The 16,829-nt window shown below is 59.8% G+C and overlaps 1 protein-coding gene across 1 annotated transcript; it reads right to left on the reverse strand.

The window, feature by feature from the left end:
- Nucleotides 1–1,475: 1,475 nt before the first annotated feature.
- On the reverse strand, nucleotides 1,476–10,529 carry Emp1 (epithelial membrane protein 1). The gene is made up of 5 exons (XM_042671557.1): nucleotides 10,308–10,529; nucleotides 3,764–3,858; nucleotides 3,001–3,097; nucleotides 1,978–2,118; nucleotides 1,476–1,820 (listed from the first exon to the last, which is right to left on the reverse strand). The coding sequence occupies exons 2-5, from the start codon at nucleotides 3,839–3,841 to the stop codon at nucleotides 1,654–1,656; spliced, it is 483 nt and encodes a 160-aa protein (XP_042527491.1). The 5' UTR covers nucleotides 3,842–3,858; nucleotides 10,308–10,529; the 3' UTR covers nucleotides 1,476–1,653.
- Between the last annotated feature and the right edge of the window lie 6,300 nt (nucleotides 10,530–16,829).

A 16,829-nucleotide genomic window follows, 5' to 3' on the forward strand; every position in this document is an offset into this window, starting at 1 on the left:
ATGCAGATTACACGAGACGTAAATGTCATGGGGGGGGGCTTAGAAAGCAAGGGAAGTCGCTGTGACTGTCACCTCGGCCTGGACAGCACCTTAAAGGCGTCTTGGGGGTCCCTCGGCCGGCCTGGCCTGCAACTCTCCCTTAGCCACAATGAACACAGAGGAACAGACCCTTTACATAAATACCAGCGATGATCGCATAGTAATCCCACTCCCCCACCCCCAAAGAGAAAGGCCCACGCGCAAATGTACATAGAGGAGCAAGAGAAAGTAGGCCAGAACCAGTTTGGACTTCTCCCCAGGGTCGATCTGCAGACATGGCTGGGGGGAGTGGGGGGCAGAGCCCCGGCCGGAGAGCCCGGAATCCAGCGCCTCCTATTTCTAAATCCTCCGTGGAAAATCTCAGGCGGCCACAGACACCCCAACGGGTGTTCTGTCTGGGGGCGCCAAGTGTGTTCGCTTTATTTCAGAACAAGAAAACATCTGCCCGTCACCTGCGATTCTATTCACCGCAAGAGTCTCCCTTCCCTTCCTGGAGAGCGGGGTGCCCGGTCCCCACCATTGGCTACCATTAGCGTGCTTAATACGCCGCCACCCCGCCCCAGCCCAGAGCTTGTGGTTTGGTGTGTGTGTGTGTGTGTGTGTGTGTGTGTGTGTGTGTGTGTGTGTGTGTGTGTATCAGGCCTCATCTGGAAGGCAGGATGGTCGGAACATCTCACAGGTGCCCAAAGGGCTATCTCGCCCTTTAGTGACCACCAGACCGAGTGGCAGCAGGAAAACCCCATGAGGGTCAGCTGCAGGGATGGGGGTCTAACTTGGGCTCCACCCCTCTCCAGGGCCTTCCAGGGCGCCCTTCCTCCGCTTTGGCCCTCCACCACGGGGCTACGTGGGCCCGGATATCTGTCCATGTCCGGGCAGTGACTGACCACGCCAGCCCCCCCGCACCGTGAGCCCCCCGTGGGGCACTTGGTGTGGGATCGGAGGGCAGGGGACTTCCAGGCCACACAGGGTGGGAGCAGAGCAGGGCTGCTCTCAGCTGGATTGATCCCCCTGCCTGGAGGTGGGTGGGGGACCCAGTGTGGCATCAAGGGCTCGCCCGGGTGGTGTCAGCCATGGGTGTCACCGAGGCCGCGCCTGTGGCCAAGGGCAGGCCCGTCTGGCCCACACCTGGCCCTGGCAGCGCCGTCCTCCCGAGAGCAAGCGGCTGACGGGAACCCCTCGGCCTGTTTCCTTGTGTGTGCGTGTGTTTACATGTGTGCATGTGTTTGTGTGTGCATGCATGTGCATGTGTTGCACATGTGTGTGTTTGTGTGTGCATGCGTGTGCACGTGTGTGTTGTGTGTGCACATGTGTTTGTGTGTGCATGCATATGCATGTGTTGCACACGTGTGTGCATGTGTGCATGTGTGTGCATGTGTTTGTGTGTGCATGCATGTGCATGTGTTGCACATGTGTGTGTTGTGTGTGCACATGTGTTTGTGTGTGCATGCATGTGCATGTGTTGCACGTGTGTGCGTGTGTTTATGTGTGTGCATGTGTGTCTGTGTGTGTCCGTCTTCCCGCCCTGCGGCTCGCGTCCCTCCTCCCGCATCCAAGGCTCGGGCCTCCCCACCCCCTCCCCGGCCCACGCACACGCGCGTGCGCACGGGGTCGGCCTCACTTCTTCCTCAGGACCAGGTAGAGGATGCCGATGACCAGGCTGAAGCAGAAGCAGATCCAGGTGAGGATGAAACAGTATCCGTGGTGCGTGGACGTGTCGAAGTGCACGTTGCTGTTGGCGTAGTGGTGGGTGTAGATGGACACGCCGACCAGGATGCACAGCCCTGCGGGACGGGGCGCGTGGGGGTCAGGCGCGCTCAACACCCCACCCCCAGGCCCGGGCTCCCGGGCTGAGAGCCCCGGATGCCGCTGACAGCCCCCGGAGCCATGCCCCGGATGTCGGCCCACCAGCTGCGGGCGGCCCCGGGCGGGGATACTCACAGCACACCAGCATGGTGGCCCCGGAGAGGAAGAAGCGGTTCCCCTTCTCCATAGTGAAGAGCTGGAACACGAAGACCACCAGGGAGATGACGGAGAAGATGATGGACAGGATCATGAAGGCCTGCACAGCCTTGAGGGCGTCTGCGGACACGGGCGGGAAGAGCCGCGTCAGACCACGCCCATGGGTGTGGCCACGCCCACGGCGGGCGGGGCTCCATCCCCATTGGGGCTGCTCCGTGGCCCTGCCCCCTGTGGGCCGGGCCTGGCCTCTTCTGGGGCTGGCCCAGGGCCACACCCACCATGGGCAAGGATTAATGTCTATTGGGGACTGGCCCCCGGGCCACGCCCTCTGAAGACTGGGATTGGTCTCTATTGGGGGCTGGTCCAGAGCCACGCCCCACTGAGGACAGGGATTGGTCTCTATTGGAGGCTGGTCCAGAGCCACGCCCCACTGAGGACAGGGATTGGTCTCTATTGGAGGCTGGTCCAGAGCCACGCCCCACTGAGGACAGGGATTGGTCTCTAGTGGGGCAGGGCCAGGGCCACGCCCCCTGAGAACGGGGATTGGCCTCTAGTGGGGCAGGTCCAGGGTCACGCCCCCTGAGAACAGGGATTGGCCTCTAGTGGGGCAGGGCTGGCAACGTCCCCTGAGGACAGGGATTGGTCTATTGGGGCAGGGCTGGCCACGCCCCCTGAGGACGGGGATTGGTCTCTATTGGGGCAGGGCCAGGGCCACGCCCCCTGAGGACGAGGATTGGTCTCTATTGGGGCAGGGCTGGCCACGTCCCCTGAGGACAGGGATTGGTCTCTATTGGGGCAGGGCTGGCCACGCCCCCTGAGGACAGGGATTGGTCTCTATTGGGGCAGGGCTGGCCACGCCCCCTGAGGACAGGGATTGGTCTCTATTGGGGCAGGGCCACGCCCCCTGAGGACAGGGATTGGTCTCTATTGGGGCAGGGCCAAGCCCCCTGAGGATGGGGATTGGTCTCTATTGGGGCAGGGCTGGCCACGCCCCGCACGCACCTTGGTCGCCGTAGCTCAGCCCGCCACTGCAGTCCCCACCGGTGCAGTTCCGCCAGAGGCCCACGGAGGCGTTCACGTGGTCAGACACCACCCAGACCTGGCGGAGGGCAGAGGGCGGATGGCAGAGGTCACCTCGAGGGAGGTGATCCTCACTGAGGATCGCGGTTCGAAGCCCACCGGGGCAGCCAAGGCTGTGAGAGACCCTGATCCCCAGTGAACCCCAAAGCCGGAAGGGGCGCTGCGGCTCAAGCAGTAGAGCGCCCGCCCAGGACAGCGCCGGGCCCCCCGAGTTCAAGACCCACCACCGACTCCCAGGTGAAGGAAACAACTCCACCAAGTTAGGGGTGGAGCGAAGGGGTCAGCAGAGCCCAGCGTGGAGCAACCAGCCTGACCTTCCTGAGCACGATCGGAGCAAACTGGACGCTTCCACTAACAAACAACAACAAACGACCACCGGAGGAAGTGGCGCCGGGGCCCGGGGACAGCAGAGCCCGGTTGCCATCTGGCTGCACACCTCTGGCCCTGTCCCCACCATATTCAGGGCTCCACGCTTGAATCTGGGGGGCCTGACCACGAAGATCCATCCTGCCCTCTCCACCTCCCCTGTCACTGAGATCCAGGAGGGCTCAGCCCGGCCCGGCTCCCGCTGTCCATCCCTCCCAGTCCCTGGACCACCCTGCGGGCACTGAGGTAAACCCACCCTCCTCCCCCACCTCCACCTCAGCATCCACACCAGGGCTCCACACTGGAGGCCCGGACTCACGTTGGCGATGGTGGAGACAAACAGCATGATGAGGCAGGCATTGTGCACCACGAAGATACTGGCCAGGAGCACCAACATCTTGGCAAGAGAAGTTTCTGGAAAGAACGGAGGAAGGGAAGAGAGGAGAAGAAAAGGTTAACATCAGATTTAGTGGGACGGCTCCACTTCCGCACCTCTGAGATCTCAGCCGAAATGAGAAGTCGCAATAAAAAAAAAGACAACAAAGTTCCACCTCCATCAGAAAATTCTGGAGACCTCTGTGTGCCTCTATGCCCGTCCATCTTGATCAAATGCAATTCCCTCCCTTTCAGAACCAAGATTTATATACTCACTCCTCTAACCCATCTCCCCCCAGCAGGAAAAGTTTTTTAAAAAGAGGACACTTTTCCTGCCCCCCCCCCAAAAAAAGCGGCTAAACTGGGTGTCCCGACACTGCTAGTTTCATAATCAAGGTGTGCAAGCCCAGAGTTGGTTAGGCAAGTGTCTGATTTCATATCCATCGTGACATGCGTACACCATCCAAAACACAAATCAAGTTCTATCCACGCACCGGTGGCTCATGCCTGTCATCCCAGCCACCAGGAGGCTGACATCTGAGGATCGTGGTTCAAAGCCAGCCTGGGCAGGAAAGTCCATGAGACTCGCATCTCCAGTAAGCCACCAGAAAACCAGAAGTAGAGCTGTGGCTCAAGTGGTAAAGCACCACCTTGAGCTGAAGAGCTGAGGGACAGCGCCAGGGCCCTGAGTTCAAGCTCCACAACCAACAACAACAACAACAAAAACCTGCTAGTACTTGGGCAGCAGATCTCAGGGGAGAGAGGTTATTCATAACCCTTGGTGTTCAGCAGTTATCAGGGGGCTGGGATGGAGCTCAGTGACAAAGCGCTTGCCTAGCGAGTGCAGTGTCCTGGGTTCGAGCTCCAGGACAAGAAAGAAAGGAAAGAAGAAGGAATGAAGGAAAGGAGGGAGGGAGGGACAAGAAAATGCACTTCCTGCTAGACATGCAAATTCTAGCACCATCTAACTACGCTAGATAGACTGCAGGTTCCTGTGTTACCTCCACAGTGGTCTGCATTTCATGCCTGGGTTTTTGGTGTTTTGGTTATTTTGGTTTTGCACTAGTTAGTTACTGGGATTTGAACTCTGGAGTTGGGGGAGCCTGGGCCCTGGGCCTGCTGAGCTCTGGTGCTCAAGGCTGGCGCTCGACCACTTGAGCCACAGCTCCACTGCGGGCTTTGGGGTGGTTCATTGGAGGCGAGTCTCCGATCGGCCGGTGTCCTGGTCCCTACTATAAGGGGTGCTCAGCGCCCCCCCAGCTCCCATAGGCTTCTGTGCCAGGCCAGAAACAGAGGCTGCACCGTGCACCCGGCTGTCTTTTCCCCACCCCGAGTCTGTCGGGCTGTCTTCCAATCCCGCGCGCTGGATGGCAGATGCTCAGCTCCTTCTCCATGTCCAGCCCCGTTTAGCGTCTCTGCGGTGGAGACCCCGCCACACAGCAGGGCGAGGGTCATGTGCAGGCCCGCCAGGAAAACCACCCTCCCTTCTGTCCAGATGACATCATCTCTTCCCATGATCCTCTCTGACCCCTCCCTCCTCTGTCCAGACATTTCCTCCTCCCATCATCCTCTCTGCCACCCCCTCCTCTCCCTCCGCTGTCCAGCCATCAGGGTGTCTGTGCACACATCATCTATACCACACACATGCACACACACGCACATGGGCGTGCACACCAACACCGATGACCCGGAGCCAGGTCCCAGCTGTCCACTGTGCACCTCGGACTCCAGGAACGTGACCGCTAAGCATAAAAGCTCCGCACGCACGCGTCCCTCCTCCAGTCCCTGCCTACTGAGTGTGTTTTCAATCAGGTGTCCGGCCTCCTCCTCCAGGAAGCCCTCCTGGACTCCTACCAGAGGTCATGTCCCCCCTTCCCAGCCCACAGGCCCGACGTGGCCTGCTAGTGGACGGTGGCTGGACGGTTACACGTGGACGCGAGGCCCTCTCCCTCCACCCCCCCAAGAGGCCTGAGCTCCTGGACTGATCTCTGTGAATGAATGAATGAATGAATGAATGCACAGACATAATTACAGAATCTGGGGACAGAAGGAGGACTTGCTAAAAACACTCTCTGGGCCCGGTGGCACTGAGGTCGGCTCCTCTCGGGGGTCCCTGGGCCCACCTCCTGGCCGGCACCCCAGGCTTGCCCCACGCCTCCTAGCCTCAAGATCTGTTTGCTGCTGTCACTTTGTTTCTCCAAGGGCCCACACGGCACAGGGTCCTCTGTGTGTTGGTGGACAAGGTGGTAGATGCAGAAAGGCAAGTCACCAGCACCACCAGCAGCCTGGGCGGGAGGGTGAGGCCGGGATTAAAGGGGGGCGCATGCTGGTCAGACCGTGGCTACTCCAGGGCTCACGCCCAGAGGAGCAGCGGATGCAAAAGGAGCCACTGGCTTCCCTCGCCCTGGGCCAGGCAGACACACCCCACACCCCAAAAATGTCGGGGGGGGGGGTGAGGATGGAAAAGTATTGCTTATCTGGTGCTGGTGTGGACTTGCGCAGAGACTTGTGCAGACTCGGCCAGGTGAGGTTGGAAACGGGAGGGGGGAGGGGAAGGGAGGAGGGAGGGGGGAGGGAGGGAGGGGACCAATAACTAGTACAGATCCAGATGTCCATAGTCGGCCTTGGGGCCCCAGAGAGGCGGTATTGGCTGCTAACAGTCTCTAGCACAGGTTCTGGGTTCAAATCCCACCCCAGCCCCTTTAGCCTGCTCTTTCCTGGTCTGGGTCGTGTTTATTTACCCCTGGGCATTAGCAGGGCCGGCCCAGACTAGCCTCAGGACCGCCCTCTGCTCTCATGAGCTCTCCTGCACCCCAACCTCCCCCTCGGAAGGAGGCTGAGGCCAGGCCCCTAAAGAGGGAGCTGGGGTTCCAGCTGGGGTTCCCTCTGACGTCAGCTCGGAAGAGGAGCCAGGGCCAGAGATCCTGGAGATAATGACTAAGTGCAGGGAGAAAATGGAGGCGTGGGCCGGCCTGCCGCACTGGGCGCCCCAGGTAAATTAGGGGGGGCTATAGCTCTGCTTCCTCTTCCCGATGGGCTCCTAGGGGCTCCATGCCCTGAGCCCCGGCCAGGGTGAAGCCCCAACAACTCCCCCCAGAGGGAGCTCAGGTCATCTTCCTCCTCCTTCCCCCTTCCTCCCTCCCTCCCTTCTTCCTCCTCTTTCCTCTTTCCTCCTTCCTTCCTTTCTTCCTCCCTTCCTTCCTTCTTCCTTCCTCCTTCCTCCTTTCCTTCCTTCTTCCTTCCTCCTTCCTCCCTTCCTTCCTTCTTCCTTCCTCTTTCCTTCCTTCCTTCCTCCTTCCTTCCTCCCTTCCTCCTTTTCTCCCTTTCCTTCCTTCTTCCTCTCTTCCTTCCTTCCTTCCTTCCCTTCTTCTTCCCTTCCTTCCTTCCTCCTTTCCTCCCTTCCCTCCTTCCTCCTTTCCTTCCTTCCTTCCTCCTTTCCTCCCTTCTTTCCTTCCTTCCTTTCTTCCTTCCTTTCTTTCCTCTTTCCTCCCTTCCTTCCTTCCTCCCTTCCTTCCTTCCTCCTTTCCTTCCTTCCTCCTTCCTTCATTCCTCCCTCCTTCCTTCCTCCACTCCTCTTCCCTTCCTCCCTTCCTTCCTCCTTTCCTTCCTTCCTCCCCTCTTTCCTTCCTCCTTCCTTTCTTTTTTCCTTATTTTTTTCTTCTTTCCTTCCTCCCTTCTTCTGTCCCTCCCTCCCTCCCTTCCTTCCTTGCGCTCTCTGTCTCTGTCTCTGTCTCTCTCTCTCCTTGTACCAGAATTTAAACTCAGAATCTCATTCTTGCAAGACAAGGCGCTTCACCGCTGGAACCGCGCGTCCAGCCCCAGCGGTGGCGTGGATCTTTTCCCGCTCAGGGCTCTGTGTCTGGGTGGCGCCCGCCCCCTCGGGGCCGCCACCTCCGGCTGGTGCTTTCCACCCAGGGCTGACCCTGGATTGCAATCCCGCGGACCTCACACGCTCAACACCCCCAGAGCTGAGCCGCCGGCCCATCTTCCCGGACGCCGCCCGGCCGGAGGCTGAGCGTGGAGGATCACGGTTCAAAGCCAGAAAACGGAAGCGCCAGCCTTGAACTGGTTTTCTGGCTCAGGGACCGCGCCCAGGCCCGGAGTTTGAGCCCCAGGACCGATGCACGCTCCCAAAAAGAAAACTCAAGTTAACTCCTCACTGGATCTACCTATATGTTGGCCTCCAGGATGCCCAGATGGCAAGAACAATCTAGAAACCCCAGCCTCCGGGGCAGAAGGGAGAAGAGGAGGGAAGGAAGGGAGGAGGGGAGGAGGGAGGCTCGTGGTCTAAGGCTGCAGTTCAAAACTAGTGAAGGCCATGGCTGGGCCTTGATGTCCGGTTGCCGGGCAAAGCCGCGGCCTCCGCCAGGCAGCGAGTCTCCCTCCTCTCCCTCCTCCTCTCCCTCCTCTCCCTCCTCGCCCTCCTCCCTCTCCCGGATGGTGTCAGAGGACGGGCGTGGGCCCCAGGGACAGGCCACACCCCAAAAGGGCTGGTTAGAAGCCCTTGTTCCTGGTGTGGCTGTTGTGCCCCCTGGAGCGGTGTGAGCGCACACTCGTGTGAGCCACACTCACAAAGAACTTGCAGATGCATCTGGAAGATGAAGCCCGGCTGGGCACACGGCTCAGGGGGAGAGCATTTGCCTAGCACGCCCGAAGTCCTGGGTTCGAGTCCTCAGGACCACACAGGAAAAACCGGACATGGCGCTGTGGCTCAAGTGGTAGAGCACCAGCCTCGTGTAAAAGCAGCTCAGGGACAGCACCCAGGCCCCAAGTTCAAGTCCCAGGACTGGCACAAAAAACAAAGTGAAACACTTCAGGATGTAGCCAGCGACCTACGTGGCTTCAAAGACCCCCAAGTACTATTTCAGAGACGAGGGGCGGGGGGGAGGGGGGGGAGGAATAAAGCGCTGCTTCTCCAGCTCTACTCATCTGTGCTAATTAAACATGAAGCCAGGAACTGGCCTTGTGGCACATGCCTGCAATCCCGGCCCTCCGGAGGCTGACGGAGGAGGCCCGTGGCTTTGGGGCTAGCCTGGGCTAGCGTCAGGGTTTGCCAAGGGCACAGTGACCACCAGGACAGATTCAATGCCCAGGCCGCCACAGTCCTGGGGGGGTCCAGGGGCGTCCACCGGTTCTGCTCGGCATGGGGGACACGGAAGGCTAGTGCTGTCCAGCAGAGGGGCAGGCATGGGCGCCTGGCCTTCGCCCCAGGCCCTGACTCCCCTGGCCTGGGATTTGTTAAGAGCTGCCAGATGCCCAGGCCGGGATGCAGATCCCAGTCCTGCCGGTAGGAAAGGAAGGAACGTACTCGTTCATCCTCCCTGTGGAAGGGATGGAGGACAGGATGGACGGGTTTGTTCCGTGGCCCCGGTGGGTCTGTGGGGTGAGGATGGGGCGGGGAGGGGGAAGCCGCTTGAACTTCTCCCCAGGGCCGCCAGGGAGCTCACACCCTCCAAGAAGTTCCCCAGCCCACTCCACCTGAGCTGGGGGGGGCTGCATCTCGGGTGACCCACAGGAGGGCCAGAGGTGGGGTCCAGCAGGAGGCAGATGGGGGGGAGTGAAGATCACACCACCCTCCCTCCCCCACCCCCACCCCGGTCTCCTCCTGTGGGGAATTAGACAGGACACAAGCGGTCAACCGAGTCAAGGATTCCCAGCTCCAGGAGTTCCTTTCAGCCCTTGGGGGGAGGAGGGGGGTTCTTGGCAGTGGGTGGGCTAAAGAGAGGGCTCAGAGCTTCTCCAGGGTTCTGGAATCCATGAGCCCCGCCCTCCCCTCCTGGACGCCACATCTGGCCAAGAACCGGAGCCCGGAATCCACACGGCGTCCACATCCTCCTTATTCCAAACCCCAGCTGCTCCCCCCCTTCCCGCCCTCCCTCCCTCCCTCTCCCCCCCCCCCCCCCGTTTCCCCTAACGGTTTTCTTTAAATCAGCCAATCTCTTCCCTGCCTCCCTCCACGAGAAACGAGCGACATCTCTTCTGCAGAAGTGAATGGGAAGATGTTTCTCCATTAGCATTTCCTCTGCTCCCCCATGCCCCCCCCAGGCCACCCCCAAAACTCTGCCACCCACCCACCCGCAGGCAAAAGGAGGGATTGGTGTGGTTTGCAGGGGACAGTACCCACCCTGGGCCCGGGCAGGCCGTTCCCTACATAAAAACACTCGCTGTCCAAGTCCGCTCCAAAGTCCCCTCCGCCACCACCCAGCCACTGGGAGCCACAGCCCCGAGACCAGATGCTAGCCCTGGGGGCCCCCTGTCCCTCCATCCGTCCCCACCCCCCCAACCCAACCCTGCGCAGGACAGATCACCTCCTCGGCTGCCTTCCCAGCTACAAGTTTCAAGGACTTGATTCTTTTGAGTCACAGGTAGGGAAGAAAAAGAAATCAAAGCCAAGGAGAGACAGAAGAAGAGAAAGAAGGGGGGGAAAGGCGAGGTTTAGAAGTCCTCAGACCCAAGTGCTCTCCCCGAAGGAGCGATCGCTCTCCTACCTGAGGCTGCGGAGGCCGGAGGCACGGAGGCTGCAGTCTGGAGGCCCGGGTTGCAGGGTGGCGGGACGGCAGGACGGGAAGGGCTCCCCAGGCAGAGCTGCTGGCTGGGTGTGTGCGGGGCCGGCCCTTTCTCCCCGGGTTTTAAAGGAGCTTCTGTGAATCAGGCTGGCTTGAAAAAAAAAAAAAAAGAGCAAGATTTGTTGGTGAGCTACGCCCTGTGGAGCTGGCGGCCGGCCGTGCACGGCGGCGGGGTGAGCGTGCACTGCCCCCTCCCCGCCCCAGCCTGTGACTCACACCCACAGACCGCAGTGGAAAAGGGCGTGACACCCTGAGTAACAGGAGACACCAAAATAGATGTTTACCCAAGTCCCCTGTAGCAGTGACTGCAGGCAGCAGCCACGGGTCAGGTTCCCGTCCCTAGAGGGAGCAGGAGAGCCCCCCTTGTATCCCATTCATTCAAATCCTGGTGACATGGGGTTGGCTCACGTGCATCACCCCAGAGACTCAGGGAGGCTGAGAGCTGAGGATCTCTGGTCAAGGCCAGCCCAGGCAGGAAAGGCCTTGAGACTCTGAGCTCCAAGAAACCACCAGAAAACCGGGAGTGGAGCTGTGGCTCAAGTGGTAGAGCGCCAGCTTTGAGTGAAAGAGCTCAGGGATGGCGCCCAGGCCCCGAGTTCAAGCCCCAGGACTGACAAAAACCAAACCAAAAACCTAGTTAGTCAGCCAGTCAGATGATTCTCCTTCCATGCTGCAGATTACCGGATTTATTATTATCGTATTCATATTCATATTATTATTATTGTGTGTGTCAGTACTGGGGGTTGAACTCGAGGCTGGTGCTCAACCCTTTGAGTCACAGTTCCACTTCCTGCTTTTGGGTGGTTTCAGGAATGTGTCTCCCGGGCTGAGCTGGAACGGCCTCCTCACAGCTAAGATCCCAGCTGGGAGGTCACAGCTAGGAGGTCACAGGTGGGGGCCTTTTTGTAAAATGTCCTCCTGCGTTTTGTTATTAGTTTCAATCAGCTGCAAGGGAGGGTCCCTTCTGATGTGTCCGCTGGTCCACTCGCCCCTCCCGCCCGCCCTCCCGGCTCTCCCCCTTCCGGGACCATCTGGCCACTTGCTCTCTATTCTTACACGGGGGGAGGTGGGGGGGACCCAGAGGCCCAGCCCGCCTGCCCCGCCTGCCCAGGGCCCGAGGACGTGCCCGGAAGTCCCCGGCTGGCCGAGAACTTTGCCGTCTGATCTTGTGATCATCTGCCTGGACTTTGCTCACACCTGAGGGCAGGGCCTGCCTGCTGGAGCCACGTCCCTCTGCTGCACACCCGTGTCCCCCAGATCCCGCAGGGCTGGCAGCCCGGGCCTCCCTCCAGGATGGCCACCCTGTGTGTGTGTGTGTGTGTGTGTGTACGCGCGCGCATGCATGTGCACGCGCACGCTGTCCTAGGCCTGGAACTCAGGGCCTAGGCGCCGTCCCTCAGCTCTTCAGCTCAAGACTGGCGCTCTGCTGGCGTCACTTCCGGTTTTCTGGCGGTTCATGGAAGATCAGAGTCTCAGGGACTCTCCTGCCCAGGCTGGCCTTGAACTGCGATCCTCAGATCTCAGCCTCCTGAGTTGCTGGGATGACAGGCGGGAGCCACCGGCGCCTGGCTGAGAATGTTTTCTCAACTGAGTGACAGGAAAAACATACACCGTCACACAGGTATGCACTCACACACACACACACACACACACTCACACACACACACACACACACACACACACACACACACACACGAGTGATCAGACCCAGCCTTCCCAAGAGAACCAGACTGGATCTCTACAAACAGAACAGAGTTGAGATTTTTTTTTTTCCATTAAAAACCATGATGACAGGAGGACTGCCGGAGTTCTCCCCCTCCCCCGTCCCTCCCCCTGCCCTGCCCCCTCCCCCTCTGCTCTCCCCCTGCCCCCTCCCCCTCTGCTCTCCCCCTCCCCCTCCCCTGCCCCTCCCTCTGGCACAGCCCAGGCCCCAGGAGGGGGCTCTATGGAGGGGTCATGAGGACCCCCACCCCTCTCTCAGTCCTCCGGCTCTCCCCCACACACCCCTGCCCACCCCCACCCCACCCCCAGCCCAGGCCTCTAACCGCCTGCCTGACAACTATGTGGTCTGGCTGCATTTTTTACAGAGAAACCTGGAGCCAGGCACCTGGGCGGAGAACAAATGGCCTCCCTCCCCCCTCCACCACCCCTCCCTCCTCCCTCCCTCCCTCCACCGCCCTCCCTCTCTTCCCTCTCCCTCCCTCCCTCCCTCTCTCCCCCCCCTCTCTCCCACAGCTGCCCCTGCCCAGGGACAAGCCGACTCTGTTTGGACAGAGGGAGGCCCCGGGGCCCAAGCTCCCGAGGTCATCTCCTGCGTCTAGAGAGGGGGAAAGAATCGAGAGGGGAGTGCCCAGATCTCACACATGCACACACACACACTCACACACACACATAAATACACATGCACACACATATGCATGCATGCACACATGCTCACACACACACATAAATACACACACATATGCATGCATGCACACACACAAGCACAAATTCACACACATGCTCACACGCATATACCTCCACATGCACATGCACGCACTCTCAGCGGGCCATATGTAAAGCCACATGCACGGTGCAAATACTTTTTAAAAAAGAAAAACACCAAGCCAGGCGCTCGTGGCTCCCGCCTGTCATCCCAGCCACTCAGGAGGCTGAGATCTGAGGATCGTGGTTCAAAGCCCGCCCAGGCAGGAAAGTCTGTGAGACTCTTATATCTCTGACGAACCACCAGAAAACCAGAAGTGAGAGCTGTGGCTCAAGTGGTAGAGCACCCACCTGGAGTGAAAGAGCTCAGGGACAGCGCCCAGGCCCTGAGTTCAAGGCCCAGGTCCAGCCAAATGAACGAAAGTCATGTTGAGTGGGTGAAGCGTGAAACTTCACCAGGAGGGAGCGGGGAGAGTCACCACGCTGAAACCACGCAGGCCTGTGCCACACAGCATGAGTGAGCTGAAACCCAGGCCGGTCATTCACCCACGCACACGCCTGAGGTCCCAGGCGGCCGGGAGGGAGGGAGGGAGGGAGGGGGGGAGGAAGGCCACATCAGGACCTCCCCAGCCCACCCTGAGCAACACGGGAGCCCAACGTGCTGATGACCCAGCCATTTAGTCACGCACCCCCCCCCCCCCCGCTGGAGTTTCCACGCTGACCGGTGCCCACGTCCCTCCCAGCCAGATGAGACTTTCACAACCTCGGGGTGACCAGCTTCATTTATGGGGTTATGGGATCGCGAGAGGCAATGGCAGCGATGAGAATCACTAGCCTGGAGCCGCTACGCCTCCCTCCTCAGAGACGAGAAGACCGAGGTTCAAAGCCAGCCCGGGCATGAAAGGTTCATGAGGCTCCACATCCAGCAACGTCCAGAGACGACAGCATGGCGGTACATGCCTGTAATGTCAGCGATCAGGGAGACGGAAGAGGGGAGAATCGCAGTCTGGACTGGCCTGGACACAAAGTGAGATGAACACAAAGCAGGGCTGGAGGCGTGGCTCAAGCGGTGGAGGACATGCCTAGCAGGTGCAAGGCTGAGTTTGGTCCGTAGTACCATCAAATAAAAAAAGGGGCGGGGGAACAAAAGTTATATCCTTCATTTGGAGGTGAAGCTGGGGGCAAAGTTAGGGATTGGCCGAAGAGGATTGAATTGCTATCCCTCCACCCTCCGCCCTCTGCTTGGGTGCTCTACCACTTGAACCATAGCTCCACTTCCAGCTTTTTGGTGGTTTACTGGAGGCCATCCTCCTGACACCAGCCGACACACGTGTGCATGCATGCACACCTGTACGCCAGGTGTTACAGCCTCGGCCTCCATGGGAGGAGTCTCAGGGCCAGTCTCAGGTCTGTGTATCACAACGCCAACCATGTTGTTTTTGTGGTTTGTGTGTGTGCACACACACACACACGTGTGCATGCATTCGCCAATCTTGGGGCTTGAACTCCAGGCCCGGACACTGTCCCTGCGATTTTGTGGCGCTCGACCTCTTGAGCCAAAGCTCTATTTCTGTCTTTTCCTGGTGGTTTATTGGAGATAGGAGTCTCACAGACCTGTCTGGCCCCGCTGGCTTTGAACCACGGTCCTCAGATCGTAGTCATGGACGTGAGGCGCTAATACACGTGTCTTACGTGGGAAAGGTTCTTCATTTAAACTGTTTCTTTCTTTTCATTTTTATCGACAGAAAGCCGGGCGGGAACCTGGTGTTTGACTAAAGCTCCACAGGTTAAAGCTCCACAGGTTCACCAGGGTGTGTGACCTGGATGTGAATCTTGGCTGGGCGGACCAGGCCACCATGGTACATTCTGGAAAAGAGCCAGTTCGGCAGCCGGCTGGCCAGTTGGCTCTCCGATCGCGGGGCCAGCCGGTCTCCTGACCACCACGCCCTCCCGGTGTCTCTCGGATGACCCCATACAGAGTCGGTGACCGGTGAGGGTGTAGATGCCCTGAATCCCAGCCCCCCTCCCCTCCACCCCGCATCCTCTCCCCGCTGGAGATCACGGCCCCCAACTTGGTGTCCGGAACGCAACAGATCCTGGTCCACGGGGTGGCTGGCTGAACCCATGGCTCTCCCCGCCTTCCAGCCTTCTTGCTGCCCACGGGGAGGGTAGCACCGAGGCCCTGACTCGCGTGGCGTGGAGCTGCAGCGGGAGTCTTCCGGATGCCCCCACCCCAAGAATCTTCTAGAACATTCCATTCCTCCTGATCTTTGGGGGAAGGTGAGGGGTGGGCTCAGGATATCCCCTGGGGACCTCCCTGGAGTTGCGGGGGTCCCAGGAAGGTGATGAGGTCTGCTGGGGGGGGGGACCCGCTGGTGGCTCTGCAGTCAGTTCCAGAAGGAGGCAAAAAGGGGTGTGGGTGCGAGCCCCCACATGTCCACTCTGTGTGATGGGACCAACCCAGGGAGGAGCCACCCCTCAAAGGGCCAGGAAGACTGGGGGGCTGGGGGGGGCCGGGGGAAACAAACTGAAGGGCAAATGGTTTCTATTTTCCTCTACCAAAAATGACACCTTTACTGGATGCAGTGGCTCACGCCTGTCACCCCAGCTACTCAGGAGGCTGAGGTCTGAGGATCGAGGTCCAAAGCCAACCCCGGGGTAGGAAAGTCCACGAGACTCTGAGCTCCAGTGAACCACCAGAAAACCTCAAGTGGCGCTGTGGCTCAAGTGGTAGAGCGCCAGCCTTGAGTGAAAGCGCTCAGGGACAGCGCCCAGGCCCTGAGTTCAAGCCCCAGGACTGACCCCCTCTCCCCCAAAAAGTCTGGCTTTGGTGTGGGGAGCTGACCAGTGTTAAGAGCCTGGGAGGAGCACTGGACCATGGTGAGGAGCCGAACTCATTTACGGTGGGAGAGAACTGGGGGGGGGGGGGGCCTCGGCCGGCCCTACCCTGGCCCCTTCCCTCCCTCTGCCCAGCATGGCTCCTATCTTCCCGGGAGGGGTGGGGGGAGGGGAAGAAGGGTGAGTCCCTGGGGCTTGTGGCCTGGGGGAGGGGCCCTGGGGTGCAGCCCCTGAGAGGTGTGGCCTCTCCCTCCGCCGGCCTCCCCTCCACCAGCCTCCCCTGTGCGGGCCTCTCTCTGCCCGCGCCTACGCTGAAGGCTTGCTCTTGTTCTGGTTTAGCCCGCCCTCCCTCCCCCCACACCCCCCGTGGATGAGGGAGGTTTTTCCACTTGGTTTTGCAGCCAGGCCAGGCGTCTCGCGCTCTGCCTCCTCCTCCCCCCCCCCCCATGCCCTCACATCTGGAGGAATGAGCGAGCAAGGCCCACATCTGGAGGTCATTCTCCCCGGGAAGACGTCTGTCTGCCCACATTCTTGTCTTTGAAACCCGAGGCCTGCGGGGCCCCCTCTTTCTGGTGGGGCCTCGCGGGATGCTCCCTGCGCCCCGCCCGCCCCCCGACACTTGGCTTCTTCGTGGCTCTCTCTTCCTTTTAAGATTTTTTTTTCCTTCAGCTCGTGTTTCACAGATTGAAGGCCCTAGACCTCACCTCGAGCAAAACTAAAAACCATAAAAAGCGAGCATTCACGTTGAGGTAGAGTCCAATGAGGGGCCGGTGACCTTGAAGAAGACAAGGTCATCTGGGATCTGGGATGTGTGCACACGAGGCCCTGGGAGGAGGCTGGCGCCGGGCTGTTTGCCCACCGCCTTCCAAACCAGGAAAGACTCCAGGCTACGGTTCCTAGATGCACCGCAGAGCAGAGAAAGGTAGAAGTTTCTGGAACTCAGGAGTTTGCCCACAGCCCCAGGCTCTCGCCGAGTAGATGGCAGGCGGTGGGACTGGTGGTTCTGGTGGTTCTGAAATGTGGGGAACATGAGAACCCCAACATTCTAACAGGACAGGTCCAATCTAGTGCTGAGAGACTGCTTACATTCTTCCTTCCGTCCTTCCTTCCCTCTTTCCTTTCTTCCTTCCCTCTTTCCTTCCTTCTTTCCCTCCTTCCTTCCTATCTTCCCACCTTCTTTTC

Source organism: Dipodomys spectabilis, unplaced genomic scaffold (genome assembly GCF_019054845.1).
Source record: "Dipodomys spectabilis isolate Male_0828 unplaced genomic scaffold, ASM1905484v1 ptg000644l, whole genome shotgun sequence".
NCBI classification, from domain to species: domain Eukaryota; kingdom Metazoa; phylum Chordata; class Mammalia; order Rodentia; family Heteromyidae; genus Dipodomys; species Dipodomys spectabilis.

What these genes read in the sequence shown, in the direction of transcription:
- Emp1 (XM_042671557.1), bottom strand. Translation starts at nt 3,841, where the DNA reads ATGTTGGTGCTCCTGGCCAGTATCTTCGTGGTGCACAATGCCTGCCTC. An exon ending in TTGTCTCCACCATCGCCAAC is followed by an intron (nt 3,098 to 3,763) that starts GTGAGTCCGGGC and finishes GCCCTCCGCCAG; the next exon opens with GTCTGGGTGGTGTCTGACCA. An exon ending in GGCCACCATGCTGGTGTGCT is followed by an intron (nt 1,821 to 1,977) that starts GTGAGTATCCCC and finishes CCCGTCCCGCAG; the next exon opens with GGCTGTGCATCCTGGTCGGC.